This window comes from Phoxinus phoxinus (assembly GCF_949152265.1).
Source record: "Phoxinus phoxinus genome assembly, chromosome: 1".
In the NCBI taxonomy this organism is placed as follows: Eukaryota; Metazoa; Chordata; class Actinopteri; order Cypriniformes; family Leuciscidae; genus Phoxinus; species Phoxinus phoxinus.
In genome coordinates this window covers 18802055-18825489 of record NC_136876.1, presented here as the reverse complement: position 1 = coordinate 18825489, position 23435 = coordinate 18802055, and the positions used below count along the sequence as shown (strand labels likewise).

Here is a 23435-nt window from a genome sequence, read left to right as displayed (position 1 = left end):
GAAAGTTGTTTACTATTATCCAAGCCACACACAGAAAAGGAAGCCCTGCACATGACATGCGGACAATAAAAATGTATCTTGTTTTAGTAAATAATTAATGGCCACGATGTAAGAATTTGATCCCACACACAATTTATTAATTAATTTACTCATTTTAGTTAATTGTGTCCACATTGAACTAATTTGTTCCCTCATTTTGATTGAACTAAAACAAGGGAATGAATCCTTACAACTTGGTCATGATTAGTAAATCAAGGCAACAAATTATTATATAGTGCACACGATAAAAAGGAAAGAATTAGTAAAATGTGCTGACGTATTTGTAAATCGTTGGAAAATGTTCAACGACTTCAACGAAACTCGATTTGAGTTTTAAAAGTTAAATTTTTAGGCTGGTGTCTCACAGCAGTCTAACAATGCTCATCAGTAGCTATGTTTCCTTCCACCTTTTTTGGGATATCGTATAAAAAAAACACTGAATGGAAACGCCAAGATGCACATCAATTCTAAAAAAGCACAAAAACGTATGCGCCCAATTGAGGCAGATTTTTTACCCAATAAGACGACTTGCGCATGAACTATGATGGAAACACATTTACCGAATAAATCCCTCAATGCATAAAAAAAATCTCATGTGACTTTGCCTCAACAGAGGATGTGATTGGATAAATGGACTAACGAGGACCGATTTCATAACATCTCAAATGTTTGTCTGACCATTCTGAAATGCCTGATCAGAATGATTTGGTTTAATTTCCTCAAAGAAGCATCTCACATGATTGCGTTTCCAAACACCAGCATCTGAATGCAAGATAACATGACATGATAGGGGGAAAAAGAGCCAAACTTCCATTTTTAAAGCAGATGTTTTACACCAATTTCCCAAGAAGTCACGATTTTATTCTCTTGAAACGCTGCTTTATTCATGAATGTTTTGTGCGATATTCCAATTGTACACATATATAAAATACACAACTTTAGATGAAAACTGTCAAAATACAAATTCGCAACTTTGGATGGATACTGTCAAAATGTTTGAGATGGCCAATCAAATTTAAAGAGTGCTCCAGTTTTAATGGGGAAAAGGTGCAAGATAAGATGTTAGTAGCTAAATATTTAATATTTGTTTTAAAATAGAAATGACCAACAGTAAAACCCAGTGCTGCAAAATATTATTTGTCAAAATTTTCAATTATAAATTGAACAGCCACTATCATTTACACAATTTATGTAATGTAATCCGTAATTGAATGTGACTAGACAATAAACACTAAAGGCCCTATTTTAACTATCTAAGCGCACGGTCTAAAGCGTACGGCGCAAGTGCACTTAGGGCGTGTCCGAATCCACTTTTGCTATAGTTTTGCGACAGGAAAAACGGTCAGCGTGCCCGGCGCATGGTCTAAAAGGTTTGTCATTATTCACTTAATAAGTAATGGGTGTGTTTTGGGAGTAACGTGAAATAAACCAACCAGAGTCTCATCTCCCATTACCTTTAAAAGCCAGTTGTGCACGCGCCATGGCGGATTCACTATTCACTTACATGACGGAATTTACAAACTGAACGCTTCTCCAGAGCGCAAACTGATCTGCTTGTGCGCAAGGTTAAAGCGTGCAAGCAGACCAACTACAGAACAAGCCGGATTACACTATATCTTTATGTACACAATATTAATCTTTTATATTGTAATACTTTTATATTTAATATTTGGCATTTTTGTGTGCTGCTGCGTTGTGGACCCGCCTATAGACACACATTACTAACGCACTCTTTAAATAACAAAACAAATATTGTGCCATTGACTTTAGCCCAGGTTTCAGTTGGCGCAGTCTATATCTGTTGCCTCAAAATAGCAACGCGCCAACAATGCGCATGAACACACCTCGTTTTCAGACCAGCACGCCCATGGGCGCACAAATGTGTGCAAATGCATTTGCTATTTAAACAACATTGCGCAGGACTTGGAAATGATAACTGCGTCGGACTGAAACTAGCACAAACACCGGGTGTATGATAGGGCCCTAACAGAGACATGTTTTGCCACATTAGTCATGGAGTTTCAGTGCATGTTCAAACTTATTAACTTACTGGTATTCCTCTGAATGTTATATAAACACCAAGAGAGTAATTTAGGCAAACCATATACCGTATGAACCCAAACAAACTGCACAATGAATTAAATGCCCAACCATTATCAAATTCTGGAGATAAAAATTAAAACTACAGAATTTACCCTTATACTGTACATATACTATTTGCAAATGGTTCAAATACATAATTTAACAACGAATTCTAATTTCTCCTAAACCATCCTAAATCCTTTAATTCCTTAATATAAAAATGACCACCTTGCTGCAACATGCATCTTTCTCCAATGACAGCCATTCAAAAAGTAGCCGTGTATTCTGACAGAATAAAATAATTTGCAAGTTATTGTATCGTATGTTGTTTTGTATTAAATTCAACTCTGAAATCTGATTGGATGAACAGTTACAGTATATGTAATTAACAAAATATATGTTACATATACCACACACACATTCGCACAGGCACCAGTGTGTGTGTTGTGATAAACACATTTAAAATGTTTGGAAAAAATTCAATTCCATAGTGAATTCTTAACTGAAAATATCTTTAAGACCTATTTCTTTTCTTTTTTTTATCAAAATGCAATACCATAGGAGAGAACGCCCCCTACTGAAAGAAACCCATAATTTAACTAAATTGTTTAGACTTTCTGAACAGCCTAATGTTCAGACATTAGCACAGAACTTTATGATATCCACAATAAAGAGATCTTTCATCAAAAGGCCAATGGAGAATCTGTGACTCATCGCTGGGGTCCTGCCAGAACATCAGTGGGTGGAAGAACAAGAAGTTAAAAACTGGCAATACCCAAGATACCACATAAACTCACTCGGCAGTAGAGTACAGCCAGACCACGGCATTTCTCACATCAATCTGACATATGCTGGATCTTAAAAGAAAAATAAATCAGTATACCTAGCCAACTAATTAAACTCCACTGATCGCACCAGTTTATCTGTCAGCTGAAATTAAGGTCTCCTTATAAGACATGCTTGACAACTCAAGGACTCAACAAGCCTGTTAACACATTTCTGCATGTTTTCAAAACAACCATTTATGATCACTGAACCATTTTGCTTGTTCTGTGTGTGTGTGTTCTAGTTTAGTTCTCCAATACTTCCCCAGGACTTGAGTAATTTGTAAAAATCTGGAAGCAATAGGCGCATTAGCCCTGACCACAGTCCCCAGGCTCCTGAGCAGCTCTCCCACGCTGAGAGATTTGGACCGGAACATGAGCCCTCTGGATTCCCCTTGAATCCAGGGCCTGGGAACTGGCCTCAGATCAGGTTAAACTTACACATCCCCCAGTACCAGCCTCACCCAGATATCCCTGACCCCATGACCCAGATGCAGCTCTATTGGACCCCGAGAAAGATAAACGATGAGAATTAGTCATCATTTATCACAGTGGTTCAGCACAACAAGGAAGGATTAGAGGTTACACTTTATTTTAAAGTGTCCCTGTTACAGTGTAATTATACATTTAATTTATGAGAAATAATAATGAACTAAATGTACTTATACTATAGGGTTAGGGTGAGGAGTAGAGTTTGGTATAGGGTTAGTTGCATGTAACTATGCATCATTTATACTACAGTAACGTGTAACAAGGACACTGTAAAATTGTGTTACTGGATTAGATTCGACTGCTCTGTTCTTTAAGAGCACAAGAGGTGGTAGAGACTCTTAGTCATGGCACAAACAGAGATGTTAAGCAGCAAAGGTGACTGACTGTCTGGCTTTGCTGCCCAGTCAGTCAGTCAGTCAATGACTTGCACATATTTTTATGAAAACTGGCTTCAGACCAGCTTCTAAGTCATCATCACATCTGGTTAGCTTTAGGGTTAACATGAAGATCTCATGATGACTAAAGGGTTTTTCCTGGTAGAATCTGAATCAACACATTGGAAAACATTTACTTAACAAAGCTTTACTATTCACATTTAAAGGGTTAGTTCACCCAAACATTTTAATTCTGACACACCCCTTATAATAATGACACAAAAGCGCCATAAACATATAATGTATATTTTTTTAATGAATAATCTCTATTACTTGTGACCTATATTCTGAACTGATAGCTTTGGGTGAACAACAGAACCAAATTTAAGTCCATATACAGTACAATGTTTATCTTTCGCTGTTAACCAGTAGCTTCAACCAGATCAATGAACTGAATTTGTGAACCAGAACTTGGTTGAATAAGTTAGACAGGTACTGAGAACTGGGTCGACGAAAAGATCTGACTTAAAAAAAAAAAATGAATCTGACATTGTTAGTTTTCCCCTCCATTTGGCCTAAAACATCCAGTTTTAAATGTTGACTACAGACAATGAGGTTTTTCAGATTTTCCGTCGCAGCGTTCTCTCCATATTTTCAATTCTTTGCAGCCTTTAGTTGCTGCCTACAACATGCTGGATTCTTCACTGGAAACCGAAAGTAACTTGTTTACTCTTTGAAATCTTGCACTTGCATAATGGTGTCACAAGTAGACACCGTTATGATTAAACGAAGACGTATTTCCTACTAAAGCAAGGCGGCATTTGACTCTGGTCAAGCGTATCCATAGCGGACTGGCGAGAGTGGCCTTGGACGACAATATGCCTAGTGCATTATGGGTGTTTTTGGGTGCAAATTTTCCTATCTATTTGGCCTTTTTTTAGACGGGTAGCACCTATTTAAATTTTTTCTTCTACTGTATAGCCAGACTAGTTTTTATTAAAAGCCCATTTTGACAGCAGAGTCAAACACCATTTAAAGTTGTGCTGATGCTGGGATAAACCAAAAAATATAAGACCCCAATGTTAGCAGCCCAGACAACTGCCTCTGATCGACTCAATTCCAAACTATTCAATAAAACATAAAACAAACAGACTGCCACTGCGTATTCCATTAAAGCAAAGCAGAGGAATAAACATGAATTTTGGATGAACTTAAATTATACTGATCTGAGAGTTCCTGTCAACTCTCAAGAGAAATATCTTGTTTGCTGTTTGTTTCGGTCACATGGGGAGTACGATGAGCATATACTGCAGCATTTATAAAGGCGTTGATGAGAGGGGGGTTGAAGGAATAGGAAAATAGAGTAAAGAGTGAGAAAGAAAGAGTGTGGATAAGCACAAGAAAGCCTGTTACTATAGCTGTTCAATCTCACAAAATTTGTCCAGAACATCTCTGGGTCATATTTCACCTCAGCCCCAGTATAAATCATATTTGAATTAGAAAAAATATATTGTAAAAAAAAGAATAATAAGTAAACAAATAAATACATATATTTTGCATTGTAAAGTATTTTACATCATTGTAGAATTTGTTGTAATGCCTTTAACTTAATTTTATTAAATTCAATTATCTTTTTATATTAATAAGAATGCAATGAATCATCATTTATAATAAGAATTGCAAACATTATAAAAGTAAAACATTCAGATGCATTATGGTTATCAGTTGGGGTGGTTTAAATAAAAGTAATGTCACAAAATATAGTTTATTCTCCTCAAAAGTTGGCTTTATTTTCTATGTGCTGAATTTAAAAAAAATGTTTTAAACATTTCTTTGGATTTCAGTGTACAATGACCCAGACATTTCTTTTGTGAGATACATTTAATCTAAATGACTGTTACTTAAAAGTATACATGTACTGTATGTACATCATATGAAGTTTGGACATTTTGGATTAAGTTTTAGGCAAGACACTATACAGGCTACAAGGCACTTTGGGCTTTTTTTGCTTCCTAGTCTTAATTTAGATTTGTGGAAATAAAATATCCAAATCATACAATTTAAGTGTTTATTTCACTTTTTTTATTTGTGTCAGTAGATTTAAATAGTAAGGCCAGGTTTTCAAAATCAAAGTTTCTCCTGCACTGAGCCAGAAATCTGCATTTCAGTAGCACTTTATACATCAACATTTACAGTTATATTCCTATCTATATTCTGGAGGTTTTTGCAGAGGCGTTTGTTCATATATCATTCACCTGATTTCTAGAACATTTTATTTTCTAAAACATGATTATTGAGTTGTTGTTGTTGATGACAGTATTTCAGACATCCCACCATTATAACAGAATATTATATGATATGATATGATATGATATATGATATGATATGATATATGATATTATTAATCAAAGTGGTAGTTGAGTAGACTGTCAATGGAGGGACAGAAATATCCCAGATATAATTTAAAATATCTTAATTTGTGTTTCGAAGATGACCGAAGGTTTTGCAAGTTTAGAATGACATGAGGGTGATAAACTATTCCTTTAACTTGCCCGACCCCGGCTATTTGTGTGCATGTGAAAACATTTACATGTCCTTGAATTCCAAAAACCAGGATGTCTAATGGTTCGTACCTCAAAAACTTCCTCATCCAGTAACCGTGTCCCGAAAACAACAATTCCGTCAGTGCTGACCACAGGGTTGTCTCCGCGCATTAATTCCAGCGTCTGCACCTTCTTACAGTCCAGGTAGAGAGTTACAGATTTGCCCTCCACGCTGAAGGCTATCCGATGCCATCTGAGAAGAGACGACAGCAGGGTTAATCGGTGTCAACAACAGCAGAGCTTTATCACAGTGCTAACCCAGGGAAATGATATTCACTGATCTTCCAGGAGCATGGCTATTAGAGGTGGATTATGGGTCGTGTAAATGTGAAACAACACTCAATATATATTGGCACACTGACACTGCGGTACCATCGCCACATCAAGAGCCATGTTGAAACATTTATTTTGTTTGCAAGAGCCACTTTTAAAGAGCCCTCTTTCTCTAACATATGTTGAAATATGTCTACTAGTAATAATTTATTATTGAATGTAAGGCATGACTCATAGTATAGTGTGAAGAAGACTTAATGAATTCCAACATTATTTGACAACAAAACAGTTAACTTTCTTCTGTTTACACCTGGTATTAACATCCATCTCATCTGATCTGATTAAAGTGCACTAAATACAGTCCAAAACGTTGTGCTATCAAATCACTCAAACCATATTCAAAGGTAGTCAGAAAAAGATGAACATGTTGTATTTGTAATATAAATAAAAACTAAATACATTCTGACACATCACTGACAAAAAGAATGACAGTTTGCTCACCGATCACGCAATTAATATCCGGTGTAATCTGCAATTTACCTCGGCAGATTACATATAATCTGACCACCTGAGATGAATGTTAATACCAGATGTTAAATAAGGTCTTTGAATGTTTTGTACCCACTCAATCCCCATTTCATTTACACATTTGCATGTGTGAAATTCAATCTAAGTAAGATAGAGTGCAGAAGCTTAATAAATCTGATTTAGTTCATGAATGCATGCTCACGGTTTTACTGTGAACATTTCCACATAGTACATTCTGCTCCACAGAAATGTGATCTTGTAATCGTTAACCACAATTTGATAACCTTCTCTTTCTATAGAGTTATTTTCCTTTTCTGCTGACTAAGGCCGCATGGGCTACTGTATAATGTTTACCAATAGCCCATATATTATTATTATTGGTATTAGCTATTCAGGCATTATTTTGGCATTATAACACTCAGTATAAAAAAAATCAAGTCCAACATTTATCCTGTTTCACTATGAAATAGAGTACAAAAAAGAAGTAAAAAAAGGTAATTGTTCATCGTTTTTCAAAGAAAGAAAACTTCAGGGCACTCCAATGCTTCTAAGACTGCATGAAAGCACTCACTTCCCATCAGCCAGATTGATTTTCTTAAAAATGGGGTAGAGATCTGGAGCCGGCTGGCCTCTGTGGTCTTCATAGAGGAATACGGGCGATCGGCCCATCTCCAGCCCCAGCTGTTGGACTCCCTGCTCATCATACAAAGACAGTAGGAAGAACTGAGTGTTCTTCTTAGCCTTCACCGTGGTCATCAGAGAGAAGTTCTCAGGGAAAGCAGAATCTATTAAATAAAACAGCAAAGCAGTGTCCACATATAACACAAATTACCCGTCAGAAAAGAAAACAATGGCCTCAAATGTTTGAGAAAGCACATTTCAAAAAGTCCATACCTGGAAAGAATTGTTTAGTTGGGGCGCTGAGTTGAATCTTTTTGTTTATTCTGTAAGCCATGTCTGTTTCTGATGTGTCCTTTCTCTCTGTGCACAGACCAGCCTCTACTGACACTCCCTCCATGTCTTCAGACAGCTCCAGTACCCGTAATACATCCATCAGATTAGCTGTACACAAATGAGAGAAAATGAAAACATAAAGTTTCATTTCTAGGCCACCACTACCCTTGTGAAAAAGAAGTATGCTTTAGTATACTTTGGCCTGGTTTTACAGACAGGGCTTAGATTAAAGCCAGGATTAGGCCTTAGTTCATTTAGGACATTTAGTAGATTTTATAAACGTGCATCAGAAAAAATAACATTACTGGTGTTCATCTTGAGACAAAACAATGGTATTGACATATTTGAATATTAAAGTTGCTTTAAAACAGCTCAAACATGCATTTTAAAAGTATATCTCTGCAAAGGTATTTCCAACTTCTTTTTACTTCAAATCGAAGAACGGAAAAAAACTTTGCCGTGAGTTTATCGGAGCCTTGAGTCACGTTCAGTCTCTTGCACGTTACGTGTTCTGTGCACACAAGAGCGAGCACGAGCAATAAGTTGCTGGCTGCAGTTAGCCACAGGTGTCACTAATAACAATGGTTTCTCAATTCTACATATAGCCCCTTTACAAAGTCAGGGCCAGATTTACTAAACAGGGCAAATTAGCGTGAGAGCGCAATTCCAAAAAAGTGGAAAGTTCTGCACGTGATCTACTGACTCACAAATTAAAGAACACAGGCACAGCAGGATCATTTCCATAATGACCAACGCAATCTACCAAGAGAAGCGCAAAATAGCATCTGGATCTGGTCTGTATATAAAATCAGTTTTTGGTTGGTAAATAGGCTAATGGTGCAAATAACAGTAATTTGACTAGCGCACACCTAAGTAAATCACCTAGCATGATTCACTTAAATACTCTCCTCCCATAAATTAAGTGTCTGAAAGGGAAACTCCCAAATACATATTTAATAAGGTCAGCTGCAAAAATAACTATAAATAACTATGTTCACGCCTTTTCAGAGCTAATTGTTCACTGTGTGTCATTAGTAAAACCTGACACTAGTTTCTTAACTCCAAAAGAGGGTTTGCGCTGGTTTGTAAATGTGGTTCTATAACTTTTAATTTTAATAACTTTTAATATTACAAAGTGTATTTTTAAAACTGTACTTTAAGGGTGTTAAGAAACACAGTGTACTCTAAAGTGGCCTTTTATGTCAATAATATAAAATTATCTGCAAGTACAGGTTTTTTTTAAATACATTTTGTACAGTTTTTTCCAACTGCTTACACACAAAATCTTTTCATGTCACACAATTTTTTAAACCTCTCACTCAAAGTGCAAAACTACACACCAAATCTCCAAAACCATAAGCTATTTCTCAGCCTTTGACTCAGTCTTCAATTGCATTAAACACTTTTTCCAAAACACTACACACAATTTTCTACCTAAAACACACAAAAAAATCTAACAGCAAGTGACTTGATTTCCTTTTCTAAACACAACCAATCAAAATGCTACACTTATTCACCAGGTCACACACACATACACACACACACACACACACACACACACTCCTCACATGTGCAAAAACGAATTGCTTTACTGATCACTAATAAATCACTGCTTTACTGTAGTATAGGCCTATAAATAGGTCAACGGTCAGATTACCTATTTTGAACAATGGATATACCAACAAACGGACAGAGACCCCACACACACACAATTGTGTTCTTTACTGTGTTCTAAAGAATATACTTTTGGTTTACATGTGTTTATGGTTTTGTTGTATGCTACTGTATACAACAGTAATGTTTGGCATAATAAATATTTTCTGTTTCTACATTGCATTGGTGTTTACAGTGTACTTGTTACCCCTCTCAGCAGATTACTGTCACTGTAGAACATTGTATTGAAATGTAGATATAAGCCTATGAAAGACCAAAGAGCTTTAGATTTAGAACAACAGTGTTTACATGGTATATCCAAAAATGTACTATTATGAAAGAAGTGTTTGTCATTTGATGCAAATGCTTCATTCTGACATGATGTGTTTATGGCATTTTGAATGCAGTGTTACATTTTGAAGGTGATGTGAGGCATTTTGCATTTTGTGTGTGCAGTTTTGGCAATTGTGTGTAGAGTTTTGAAAAAAGGTGACAGTTTTGAAAACATGTGAAAGCAGTTGGAGAAAACTGTAAGATTTGAAGCACAATACAAGTCAACTCTATTTATATAGCGCTTTATTCAATACAGTGATAAAAGGAAAATTATGTATTTTTGTTCAGCTGAAGTCAGTACAGTGTGTGTGTGTGTGTGTGTGTGTGTGTGTGTGTGTGTGTGTGTGTGTGTGTGTGTGTGTGTGTGTGTGTGTGTGTGTGTGTGTGTGTGTGTGTGTGTGTGTGTGTGTGTGTGTGTGTGTGTGTGTGTGTAAAGAATACTATAGGAACACTGCAAGGAATCTGAAGCAAAGGACTAGAGCCTGATGGCCCTGCAGCTGTATTATTCACTTAGCCAAATCCCCTATGGGCCACAGCAAGAACGAACAACAAGCTGAGAGTTTGGCTGCCGTAAGTTTGCTAATTTGCAGCCAGCTCAAAGTGCGCCGATCTACTTGGAAGCTTCAAGATACAGTCACGTTCAAATCAAGGGCCACAGCTGGATATCGATGGGGTGTCATTATGGGATAGAGTTATGACCGTCTAGCCCGAGATAGTTAAACACACACCTGACAGCTGACACCTGCCAGCACCTCTTTCAAAAAAAAGTATACATGTACTTATTTCCACTGTCCAATGTTTACGATCAATTGAATCGCATTCACAGGAAAGTTATACGACATACATTTTGCCATTTATAAATAACTGCTGTTGATGTTTTTCTGATATTTTACTGAGGTTTGCCTAACCACAACCCTTGGCATGTGTGTCAGATACAACACGGACCCTAAATTTAAATTGCCCTCCTGTTTCCATGGCCCTCCTTTCTCTCCTCTGTTAATTAAACATGTGGGAAGAGTTTATCCATGCCAACCAACTGCCTGCCTGAAAAAAAACTACTGCATTTTATGGCATTACTTATTTGTTTAGCAGATGCCTTTATACTGGGTTGGCTCAAAGCATGGCAACAGACTTGTAAAAAGGCAGTGCCGAAACACAAACACAATGGAAAACATCAGGTACTCATTTTCAAACAGGGCTGTGTCAATTCATCTTCCATTTATTACATTACAAAGACCTTGCAAATAAACAGTTTTTGGCTCAATGCCCATTGTCTCTCAAACACCTATAAAAGTGCCACCCAACTTAAGTTCACCAGTCTGAGGTGAAATGTATTTGAGAGTGATATGGATGATTTGGAAAAATACAACCAATTGAGGGGGCTGATGTTTTTTTTTTTTCCTTTCTATAAACTATTCCTATGCTCTCTTTTAAATACACATGTCCACATACATTTGTAGACACATACACACAAGCGCATGCAGAAACAGGTCAGTAAGTCACTGGTGTTTATATGTCTGAGCAGCCATGTAATCTGCGTCAAAATAGACCCAATTATCACAGGACTCGGCCTAGCAAGCATCAGACATCTTGACTCGACATCTCAGTCACATCTGTCCCAAAACCATAATTCTGACTAGTTTAATCCAAAACCAGTCAATTGTGAAGTCTAACAAAACAAGGAAATGACCCTGACAAACCCTGTGAAATACATATACACAAATGTATAAATCCTGTTGTTTACCATATTTTTGATTAAATAAACACAGCCTTGATAAGTATAAGATTATTTTTTTAAACATGAATAAATCTGACTGACCCCAAATCTTTGAACAGTGTGTGTGTGTGTGTGTGTGTGTGTGTGTGTGTGTGTGTGTGTGTGTGTGTGTGTGTGTGTGTGTGTGTGTGTGTGTTGTCCTGGTAAACCCTACATTATAAAGACAAAATGTCCCCACAAAGATGCCAATATATTAAATCATTGAGAAAAAAATGTGGTCCCCATTAGTTAAATTCATACAATGTGATGTTTTTTGAAAATTTAAAAATGCAGAAAGTTTTCTGAGATGGGTAGGTTTAGGGTTAGATGATTGATAGAATATACAGTTTACCCACTTAAACCACGTGCTCAACATGTCATTTTGTTTACCAAACGCTGAGACTGAAATTCTAGAGGGAATGGTTAAAACACAGCACTGTTAAATCTCTGCCCTCTGACCTCAGAGAAATCTACATGACAGTAATAACAGTGGCTCATTGGTTTGAGAACAGCAGAAATGGCTCCTCTGAGTGAGAATCATTCAACACATTCCCAAGATTCTCACCAACTCATGGTGAACGTGTTCATGAATGCTCTCAAAACAAAGCATCCCAGACACACACACCGCCATGTTACTTCTTAAGGAAATAAAACTGAATGGTGCATCAACATTTAGGACATTAAACCAATAACATCTCAAACTAACTCAAATATTCTGTGAAGTAAGAATAGCAATGTTTGAGATATTGCATGGGAAACCAGACTATTGTGTCTACAAATATCCTTAAATGGGTACAAAGTCATTGTGTTTACAAGGGCATCAGTAGGAAATGAAACTCACATGCCCAAAATAAACCCTGGTTAACAAATCTTCTACAAAATAGACTGAGATCTCCTGAGGTCTAGGAATGTTCCTCCCCCATCATCACGAAGGGGCCTGGGGCAGGTGGCTGGACGCCATGTTGGATATCCGGAGCCGGTCCAGAAGTAACATGCTGATGCTCTGAATGTCCGCCAAGAGCCAAACCTGAGCCAAATCACATTCATCAGAGGTTATGAAACCCATGGCGGTGCTACCTGTCTGTTGTATTCACCTGTACGCTTCAGCCAAGTGCTGCTCTCACAGATCTACCTGTAGCTATGTCACCTACACCTGACTGGGTGCGGCCGTCTGGCACGTATGAAAATGCTTCATCTGCTGCGTTTATACAGTAGACTGCTTTCCAGCATCACCTCAAATAACTGCTGAACGAGTTCAAGATTTATGCGAGTTGAACACAAAACTGCAGCAACTGCAAATTACTTTGAATGCTTGATGATTGAACCTGCTCAGCCCACAAACACATTTATCTGTGTATCTAGCACTAAAAGGGATAGTTCACCCAAAAATGTAAATTCTGTCATCATTTACTCACCCTCATAACAATCCAATCCTCTATGACTTTTTTATCTTCTGTGGAACAAAAGAAAGAATGCTCCATTGACGTCCATAGTAGGAAAAACATACCATGGAAGTCAATGGGGTCCGTCAACTGTGTGGTTTCCGACATTCTTTTAAATATCTTCTTCTGTGTTCAACAGAAGAAAGAAACTAATACAGGTTTGGAACAACACGAGGGTGAGTAAATGATGACATAATTTTAATTTTAAAGTAATGTATTTTAAATGTTCATCAACAAATGTATGATTACAAATGCATTTACAATACATGGTATACAAGTTTCAAAAGAAATTATATTAAAATATATTTTAGTTTATCATGAATACTTGTCAATGCTTTAACCATTTTCAAAAGACATTTTGAATTACATATAAAGATGTACTTGAGTCCTACTCAAGTGGGTCAAAAATTTAAGTTCAGCCAGTTGCATTTAATCTAAATTTAAACTATAATACATTTCATTGCCATGTTTCTACAAACATTATATTATTTATATTACATTAAGTATATTCTATTGAAGTATATTCTTTACATTATAAGTAAAGTATTTATGCTAAAGTGCACTTTGTTTTCACAAGGGTATGCCATTACAGTTTTTTCCAACTGCTTACACACGTTTTCAAAACTATGTCTCCTTTTTTCAAAACTCTACAGACAATTCCCAAAACTTCACACACAAAATGTAAATTGCCTCACATCTCCTTCAAAATGTAATACTGCATTCAAAATGCCATAAACACAAGTCAGAATGAAGCATTTGCATCAAATGGCAAACACTTCTTTCATAATAGTACATTTTTGGATATATCATGCAAACACTGTAGTTGTAAATCTAAAGCTCTTTAGTCTTTCATAGGCTTACATCTACATTTCAATGTATAACGTTCTACAGTGAAAGTAATCTGCTGAGAGGGGTAACAAGTACACTGTAAACCTTATGAATTATCTACACTGAAAACACCAATGCAATGTAGAAACAGAAAATACTTAACATTACTGTTGTTTACAGTAGCATACAACAAAACCATAAACATATGTAAACCAAAAAAATATTCTAGAATACAGTAAAGAACACAATTGTTGTGTGTGTGGGGTCCTGGGGGGTCCCAGGAATCCATTGTTCAAAACAGGTAATCTGACCTGTGACCTACTGTATTCATAGGCCTACTGTGTACTACAGTAAAGCAGTGATTGTGTGATCAGCAATTACTGTAGTGTTTGCACATGTGAGGAGTGTGTGTGTGACCTGGTGAATAAGTATAGCATTTTGTTTAGTTGAATTTTGGAAAAGGAAAGCAAGTCACTTCCCATTAGATTTTTGTGTTTTAGGTCGAGAATTGTGTGTAGTGTTTTATGCAATTGAAACCAAAAGTGTTTTATGCTATTGAAAACTGAGTCAAAGGCTGAGAAATAGCTTATGGTTTTGGAAATTTGGTGTGTAGGTTTGCATTTTGAGTGAGAGGTTTCAAAAATCGTGTGACATGAAAAGATTTTGTGTGTAAGCAGTTGGTAAAAACTGTAATGGATAGTTGTCACATGGTTGCTAATACAATAATACAATCCTACTGTATATCAGTGGGTACAATAACAATTGCAGAGAAAAGTAACATTACGATGTCCAGAAATCAATTTCAATAGTACAGTACATTGAGTTTAATTTATCAACACAGAAGTCACGTTTAACGTGATAGTTTCATCCTTACAATAATAAAATATATTGTCAGTCCCAAGATTCTTCACATCAGTGCATAAATAGATTGGCAATACATTTGTGTGTGCCCTAATGGTCTGCTGGTAGTGATTTTGTTAAGCATATCAGAAGTCTATTTTTTTTTCTCTCATTAAAACCAGAGACGTTCATCACTGATTGCATATCAAGAGTAAGGACATGTTTGTGTGCAATTTGTTTTGTGATTTAATTTGAACCAATAGAGGGTCTCTGCAATGACGTCAAGCAATAGATTGAAGCACTCGTCTGGCACAAGATAGCACAGTTGCCGAATACCCAGCTTGATTTAAGAAACAACACATTCCAACGCCAGAACATTTCTTTTTTAACAATCAAACAAACAAAACGAATACTCTGACAGTCGATGCTTCTTTTGTATTAGGTGCATCCGCAATGCCGCGAGGTGGTGTGGACAATATCGACCCTGGCATAAAGTGGTGGGGACGTCCCACCCATCCCACCCACAAATTATGCCTACGTCAGTCAGTGTTTATCCTCCCACATTGATTCAAGACCACAGGAATATTTATCACACTGTGACAATGAGTCCACAAAGTTTAACTTGATATGAAACACTATTGTAATTTTACATAAAGCGGAGCCGGACAGATTTCTGTATGAGTCTAAATCTGTGACAAACAACATTCATCACCCTTTTGAGGTTGGATATAATTGAATTACTGGTCCTGACCCCTGACCTCAAGAGGCCTGGAGGCTGGAGCCAAACCCTATAGACAGCAGGAGCATTGAAGCGAGGAGAGATGGAACAAAACAGCTCAGAAACGCCCCAAAGGCCCTCGAGAAACGCCGTCCCAGCCCACCACCCCTCAGCCACGGTCACACACTTTAACACTCTTTCCACATTAGACAAACAAACAAAAACCCGGTTCAAATCTCAAATTTCCTTCTGTGTGGTGTTGGGTCCTATTTCACATCGTTTGTCTTTCAACAGACTGTGTTGTTTGTTCATACTTCTCCAAGAAAGCGTAGGATGGTGGTTTAATGCGTGGAAATAATCAACTGATATCTCCCCAATGGACTAACGCTAAAAGAAACAGATGGACAAACTGCTCAACCAAAACGTTTGTGAGATTGGAGCATAAACGTGATTGAGATTTGAGTCCGGGTCTGTTTCATGTTATCGCTAATGTTTGGAAGTCGTTCAGACTGGTGGCTGGATGCTGTTAGGAAAAACCTGGAACCTCCCCCACCACAGCAGCGAACTCTTCCCCTTTTGGAGTCACGCTCCACTAAACCCACAGTTTGGACGGAACGAGATTGTTTAATACCGTTTCATTTTGCGCAACATGCAACCAGATCCCCAGCTGAAAATAAAAGAACCCTTGCCGAATCTTCTATTTCTCTATGTGTTGAATGTTTGATGGTAGTGGGAACAGCATGTGGGTTTAGAGACGGCGCTGTGGAGCACTGTGGGATACTGTATCCAACACACTTAGAGTCTGGGAACTGCTGAGTGGATGACACTATTGTGCCAGGGAGCTGAGCATCATTACACATCAGTCTCACATTCCTTTGACTGTAAAGTTGGTTCTGTGATATTTGCTCACTGCGAGACTTCCAGCCGGGCTCACTGTACGTGGGACCACAAAAGAAACACCTGCATCTCTACAGAATATCCCGGACTGAACATTGCCACCCCAGTTTACACATTAAAACTCACAAACCCTCCTAGTCTAAGATAACCAAGCGCACTGGCACATCAGACAAAGCTTTCCATTAGGCAGTTACTGAACAGTTGTAAGTAAAGCCGTTGTTTAGCGGATATTTGAGGGCAAAATCCAGTTTCCACAAGATCGGATGTACAAAAGATTTCCCCACGGCACGCAGATGAAGTAACTGGTTCAACTTGGTCATATGGATTCATCACTCTGACTAACAGAAAAATGCTTTGCAATGCACTACTAAAAATGCACTACATACAGTATAATCACATTTAATATAAAATAATGCATTTGGCATGCTCGCCTCAAGTTCGGAATTTCCAGCAAAGAAGAATACAGCAGTTTATAAAGGATAGAGATTCATAGCACAGTCAAAATAACAGGACATATTACTCATGATCATCCTTTAATATGATTGGTTAAATTTTGTGCAAAACAGCATCCCCACCTACTCCCTCTGTTAATGGCAAAGCAAATTTAGATATCAAAATCATCCGAATCGTCAAAACTATGGGGTACTGTATGTCATGAGGCTATTCAATTTGGATAACTAGCCATTGTCTCAAAGTTTCCTCTATTTCGACACACCAACCTTGATACATTTTGTTCTCAATTGTTAAATGTTAGGCCTGTAAGGTACTTTTTTTTTTTTAGTTATGGTTAGTTTTTTTAAAAAATTCCATCACAACCACCTGTGTGCACATATACTATAAATGGAGTATGCTTTGAAACGCTATACGGACAACTGTGCGTGTAAAGTATATTTTGGGCTTGACTCAACCTACTGTATGGTGTGATTTCAGGTTTGACAAACAGTCTTCAACAAGAATTTCTTTTCAAACTCCCTTTGGTGACCCTAGATGTGCTGAAATCTTTGCTTATCTAACTGATCTTTGATAAGCAAATGACATGAAACTTTTCTTGTTTATTATGATGTATATCTGAGTGAAATGGCTTCTCAAACAAGAAAAAAAATGTATGCTGGGACTTGATTTTGTCCATAGGGAATTGATTGGATGGTTGTTGTTTGCTATTGCTGTGATCTCGTGAGTGATTTTACAATTGAAGCTCGTATATTTAAGTTCAGTAATTTCTCTTTAATTACAATGGTAATTTTCATTGCCATTAAAGTGAAATAACTGAACATAAACATACAAGCTTGATAAAAAATGATAATTGTAGAAGAACATTTCAGATGGCACTTAGAGACTTTTGCATCTGAAGTCTTCAATTGTTGTCAGATTATTTTTATTTTTTTTATCTTTCCCCATTCAAGAATACAGGAGCTGCATGACTAGAAAGAGTTGCCTAGGGTAGTTATGAATATGGCCACAAAGTTAACTGAAATGGGAACTTTGTTGGAAAACAGCAGGAGTGGATATGAGTATCATGATGTACATAAGGACATCACTCCTCTTAAAGGATCATAAGATGCCTTTGATGCAAAATGCAGTATATGGCCATATAGGAAAGAACATGGAGCTCTGCTTCTGTGAGCCAGATGTTTGTATTGTTATTGGATGGATGACACATTTTGCACAGCAGCACCATTGGCCCAAGTTCATCAGCAGCAGGGAGGCATGTCTGTTTAGAGAAAGAAAGGGCTCTTTTGAATGGAAACTCCCATACTCATTGGCCTCTTGTCTTTAAATATTCTCATCCATACTGTTTCATGTATTTGTTTGTTCAGTGGGATCAAAAGGAACATGCATGGCTGCTCTACTCCAGGAGTTCCCAAACAGGCCGTGTGAAAGGTGAGGATCGGGGGCGGCAGAGCGGGAGGCACGAGCAGGCATATGGTAACACATGATAGCCATAAAGAGAAGATGCAAAATCGGAAATAGTCCTCTTAGAACTCAAGGCCTTTGAAGAAGATGGGACAGATAGATTGGATAGAAATATGGGGAGGAAGAGAGAAAGAAGAATCACAAACTGAAAAATTGCCTTTGTTCTCCATGTCAGACATGACAACAAACTGTGGCTCTAAAGTCCTAAGGTTAAACACATGCAACTCACACCAGACTTTCTCTGGGTGATCAGGCAAATACCCGACAGCTGACTCAACTAACCACATCCTGCTCCGTCATTTCACGATCCACTGTTGCACCAGACAGGAGTGAGACAACTACAACTGTGCATCTCGCATCTCCTTACATCTCTGAAAATGCCTTTCATCCCGAGATAAAGTCGGACTTATCTGACCTGATCAACAATTATAAGGAATATTAATTTTAAAGGCAATTTGTTCCAGAAACGTTTTTTGTGTATTGCATTTTTCGTTTCATGCTTTGAGACATGAGGTAGTTTAGAGGAACACTCCACCGTTTTTGGAAATAGGGCTTATTCACCGTCTTTCCTACATTTAGATAGGTGGGCAAATGCATTTTTGTCTTAGTGCATGCATTGTTTTAGTTTGGCAGGGTCGCCGCTAGCTTAGCTTAGCATAATGAATGGAATCCTTTGTTGCCAGCTAGCATGTCCCGAGTAAAAGTGATTTAAAAAAAAAACGAATTACTTCTTGAGGCCTGCGTATTCACAACGAGTACAAATAACGATGCAGATTAATACAAGGCGATTTCCTAGACAGATTAAGACTAGGCGATTTCCTAGGCAGATATTGACTTGGGACTATATTAGGGTGATGCACAGGCGAAGCACTGCTACTTGGGCGCAGAGATATGTGCTCGCCTGTGCATCACCCTAATATAGTCCCAAGTCAATATCTGTCTAGGAAATCGCCTAGTCTAATCTGCATCGCTATTTGTACTCGTTGTGAATACGCAGGCCACAAGAAGTCATTAGGTTTTTTTGGGGGGTTTTTTTATCACTTTTACTCAGGACATGCTCGCTGGCAACAAAGGATTCCATTTGTTATGCTAAGCTACAGTAGCAGCGACCCTGCCAAACTAAAACAATGCATGCACTGAGACAAAAATGCATTTGCCCACCTATCTAAATGAAGGAAAGACAGTGAATAAGCCCTATTTCAAAAAACGCCGTCTCTCGTGACGCTTTTATTTTGCTCCCTGCTGTGTGTGTTCATGTGTTTTGAAGGAGGCGTGGCTTTGGAGACGCTCTGAAGGGAGGGTGGGATCTTATGCTTTCAAAGCGTTTCCAAATATTGCCTACCCTGCCTTTAAGGGATATTGATTGCAATTAAAAAATCTGCCCATTTATCTATATCTTCAAGCAGCACTCAAGCTGTATGAACTGCACAAGTTTGTGTAAAACCTGATGATCTTGTTCTCCAGCATGATTTGAGGAGATCAAGAACATCTTGAGTTTCAATGAAAGCAAGAACATCAGACTGTCTGTACAAAAAAGTCACATGATCAAATATCACTACATTTAATAGAAATTTTGAATCTTTTTTTTTTTTGTTCGTAATGTTTCTTTGTTCAATTTTTTTAAATGTAAAACTTTATTTGCAGGCTTCATGTTTATGCATACAGGTTGCACCACCCCTCACTTAAAGATACATGTGAGTGTCAGTAACAGCACTGCACCACATTTAGAAAAGGCAGTGATTATATGCTCTATACTGTATGTAATCACTATAAACATGACCTTTGACCCACACCAAATATAATAGCAGCATGTATTGTGTAATATTTTGATGCTTGTCAAACACATAAGAAACCACCAAAACATTGCAATTATGATGTTTGATGATATTTTTTTCTGCATAATGAATACATCAATATAATAGAATAAGTTACCACACAATACAAAACCATTTTTCAATTGCTCACATCTTACGCAGCCTGGTTTGGAGTTATGGTGTTGACATATATACTACATTTGTACAATAGCACAGTTGGCCAAACGCCCAACAGGAATTTTAATCTACTGGAGTAGGTCAGTAAGCACTCATTCACCTGTGTCTCAAGCCAACGTTAAACTGTTTCACAGCAAACCGACATGGGTCACGAGTAAACTCAAACATGACGTGACAGACTGCTGGAGAATTCCCTTCCTTGACTATTCCAACTATGTAACTACACCTGATTAATGATATTACCCTAATAGAGCATTCTAAAGGGATGTAAACGCTAATATCTGGTTTAATAGAAACAGGACAGTGTTGTGAATTGTTACACCATCAGTTTGACCTATTAGATGGGTCACATGCACATGACCACTACCTTCCTAAGGTGACAGTAGAATTAAGTATTTGTACATAGTGATGGATGTTGAATGACAGAATCATCTGAATCAGCAAGTTTGTGAGTTTAATTTGATATATAGCTAACCAAAATCAGTTTTAAAAAAAAAATATGGAAATGTCACACCTGATCAGACTTCCCAGTGTACTACTTCTGGACACACAAAGATTATGCAGACAGTGTAGTTGATGTGAGACTTAGTAACGAATTCAAAAATTGTTAGGGAAAAAAAATTGTGTTAGGGTTATTTACGGTCATGAAAGTTTTTTTTTTTTTTTTTTTTGATTGCCACAAAAATCCAAACATTCCAAAAAAAAAAAAGATTTAATTTTAATTTTATTGTAATTTTAAGATTTTTTTCAAAAACATATTATTGGAAAGCGTAATTATTATTATTTATTATAATTATAATATATTATAATTATAATATATTATAATTATTATTTACTGAAGCCTATTCTGCAATTTAATACGGTAGGCTACTTAAGACAGCTGCAAGGCACCGAATAAATCACGCAAAAAATTATATGCAGTCTAAACTATGAGTAAGTGGAGTAGTAGGTTGGAAATCAGCTTCTTTTGGGAAATTTAAAGCGCATTAGCGGCTGTCAGTCATCCTGAAAACTCAATGAACAAGTTCAAACCGGCGGGACAATGAATATTCAACATTTACCTCAAGCTTCCCGGCCACAAGCTCGTTATAAAATGATTAAAGGGGAAAAAAAATCTAAGCGATGCGCGCAAATTCACACGATAACACATTCTGCACAACTTTTCTAAAACATGCTATTGACTCCGGATCTGTAACAAGTGCACAGGAGATTCGTATGCCATGTCCCAAGGTTTAAACGTATTATTAAAAGGCTAAATGAAAACTATTGCTTTAAGTTTTTTTTTAATTTTACCTGTTTGGGTCGTTGTGGTACACAGAGAGAGAAGTAGTACAATCGCGCAGACCGCAGTGTCCTTCAGCCCCCTCATGTTCAGGACCCGTTACCTCCACTCACGCGCTTTATCAACACCAGGAGATTACGACTGAGAAAGCCCACAAGCCATATGCGAAGAGAGAAAGAGAGAGACAAGTGCTCCGGTCTGTAGTTGCACAAGATGGAGAGGCTTTTTTCTCTCTCTCTGAGTATCCTCCTCTCCTCCAAGACCGCTAAGCTCTGTCCCTCTCATTCAGTTTCTGCCTCCTCTCTCACTCCTTTCCAAACTCTCTCCCACGTCCCCTCCTCTCCCTCCAATGATCCGTTTATCTCCAGACTCCGATGTTTAACGGTGCCCCCGTAGGACACGTGTCAGAAATTAGATTAGATATGACGTTGCTTGTGTTTTTATACCATAATACATCCTAATGTAGTAATACAGTAAAGTTTTAAAATAACAGAAAAAAAATCTTAAACTATAACCTAAACTGATTCATCGGTCCATGTCTGGTCTTACTGAGTAGTTTTAGAGAGGTTTTGGACCCTTTTCTGATGGTCAAACCATATTTAAAAGGCTAAAACCAGCAAACCAGCTTAGGCTGGGTTAATGTTTTTGTTTGTTTTTCCCAGCAGTGAATAAACACCTATTTTACTCAGAAATTCAAAAGAATAAATAAGATTAATACACAACAGAAAAAAGGAAAAAAAAAGCAACAAAAGAAATTGTACTACACTGCCAGCAGGAAATTGTACACAGTCTATGGCCGTCTGTCAGAAGCTATTATAGCTATAAAGTTTTAAATATAATTTTTTTCTTACAAAAAAAACATCACTTCGCTTCAGAAGGACTTTGTTACCACCCTGGAGCTGTATGGATATTTTTTTATGATGGATGAATGCATTTTTTTGGGCTTCAAAATCTCACCCCCCATTCACTATTATAAAGCTTAGAAGAGACATGATATTTTGAAAATATAACTCTGAGTGTGTTCGTCTGAAAGAAGATACACCTTGGATGGTTTGAGGGTGCAAATCATAGTAGCCTATTTTTTTTATTATTTTTTTTTGGGGGGGGGGGTGAACTTTAAGGGGGGTGATCCCTTTAAGGCAATCGGTTTGCATGCTTTTTTTAAGTAAGACTGAGTACTTGAATTTAACCCATAGGTGTGACCAAGCCTTGAACTTCATTTAGTAATACAAGAAAGAGAACTTGAACACCTTTGGTCAGTTAATGAAGCGTAGTGGGACCAGTGGAATGGTTATCTGCTGATCTCTGTCATCTCAGTAACAATGCACCCCCAGCAACTACTGAAACAAGATCATGACGCCATGATGCCTCACAAGGTGGCCCCCGGCCCCCTCCAAAAGGGCACTAGTATTTATCCTGACATATCATTAGATTACATAGTAGCCTAGTGTTTGATTAGGCTACATGTCCATTATTCAATTCTCCTCAACATATCAAAATTCCACACAGATCATGTCTGTGAAACAAATAATTCATGTGCCTTTTTTTTTTTTTTTGCATGTCAAGGCTGAGAAAAGGGAAAAATCCCAATGGGGCCTTCCTTCTTTGACAC

At 37.5% G+C, this 23435-nt stretch overlaps 1 protein-coding gene across 3 annotated transcripts in view; it reads right to left on the bottom strand.

The window, feature by feature from the left end:
* col5a3a (collagen, type V, alpha 3a) overlaps positions 1 to 22178 on the bottom strand; it is a 57654-nt gene extending 35476 nt beyond the window's left edge. Inside the window, exons 1-4 of one of the 3 annotated variants that reach the window (XM_079632567.1) lie at positions 21835 to 22178; positions 8110 to 8277; positions 7787 to 8000; positions 6445 to 6607 (exon numbers count right to left, since the gene is read on the bottom strand). In XM_079632567.1, the coding sequence (XP_079488693.1) occupies positions 6445 to 6607; positions 7787 to 8000; positions 8110 to 8277; positions 21835 to 21910 (621 nt within the window). In that variant the 5' untranslated portion in view covers positions 21911 to 22178. The remainder of the gene's footprint in view (positions 1 to 6444; positions 6608 to 7786; positions 8001 to 8109; positions 8278 to 21834) is intronic. The other 2 variants (XM_079632566.1, XM_079632568.1) reach the window with 2 other exon arrangements.
* Positions 22179 to 23435: the final 1257 nt, after the last annotated feature.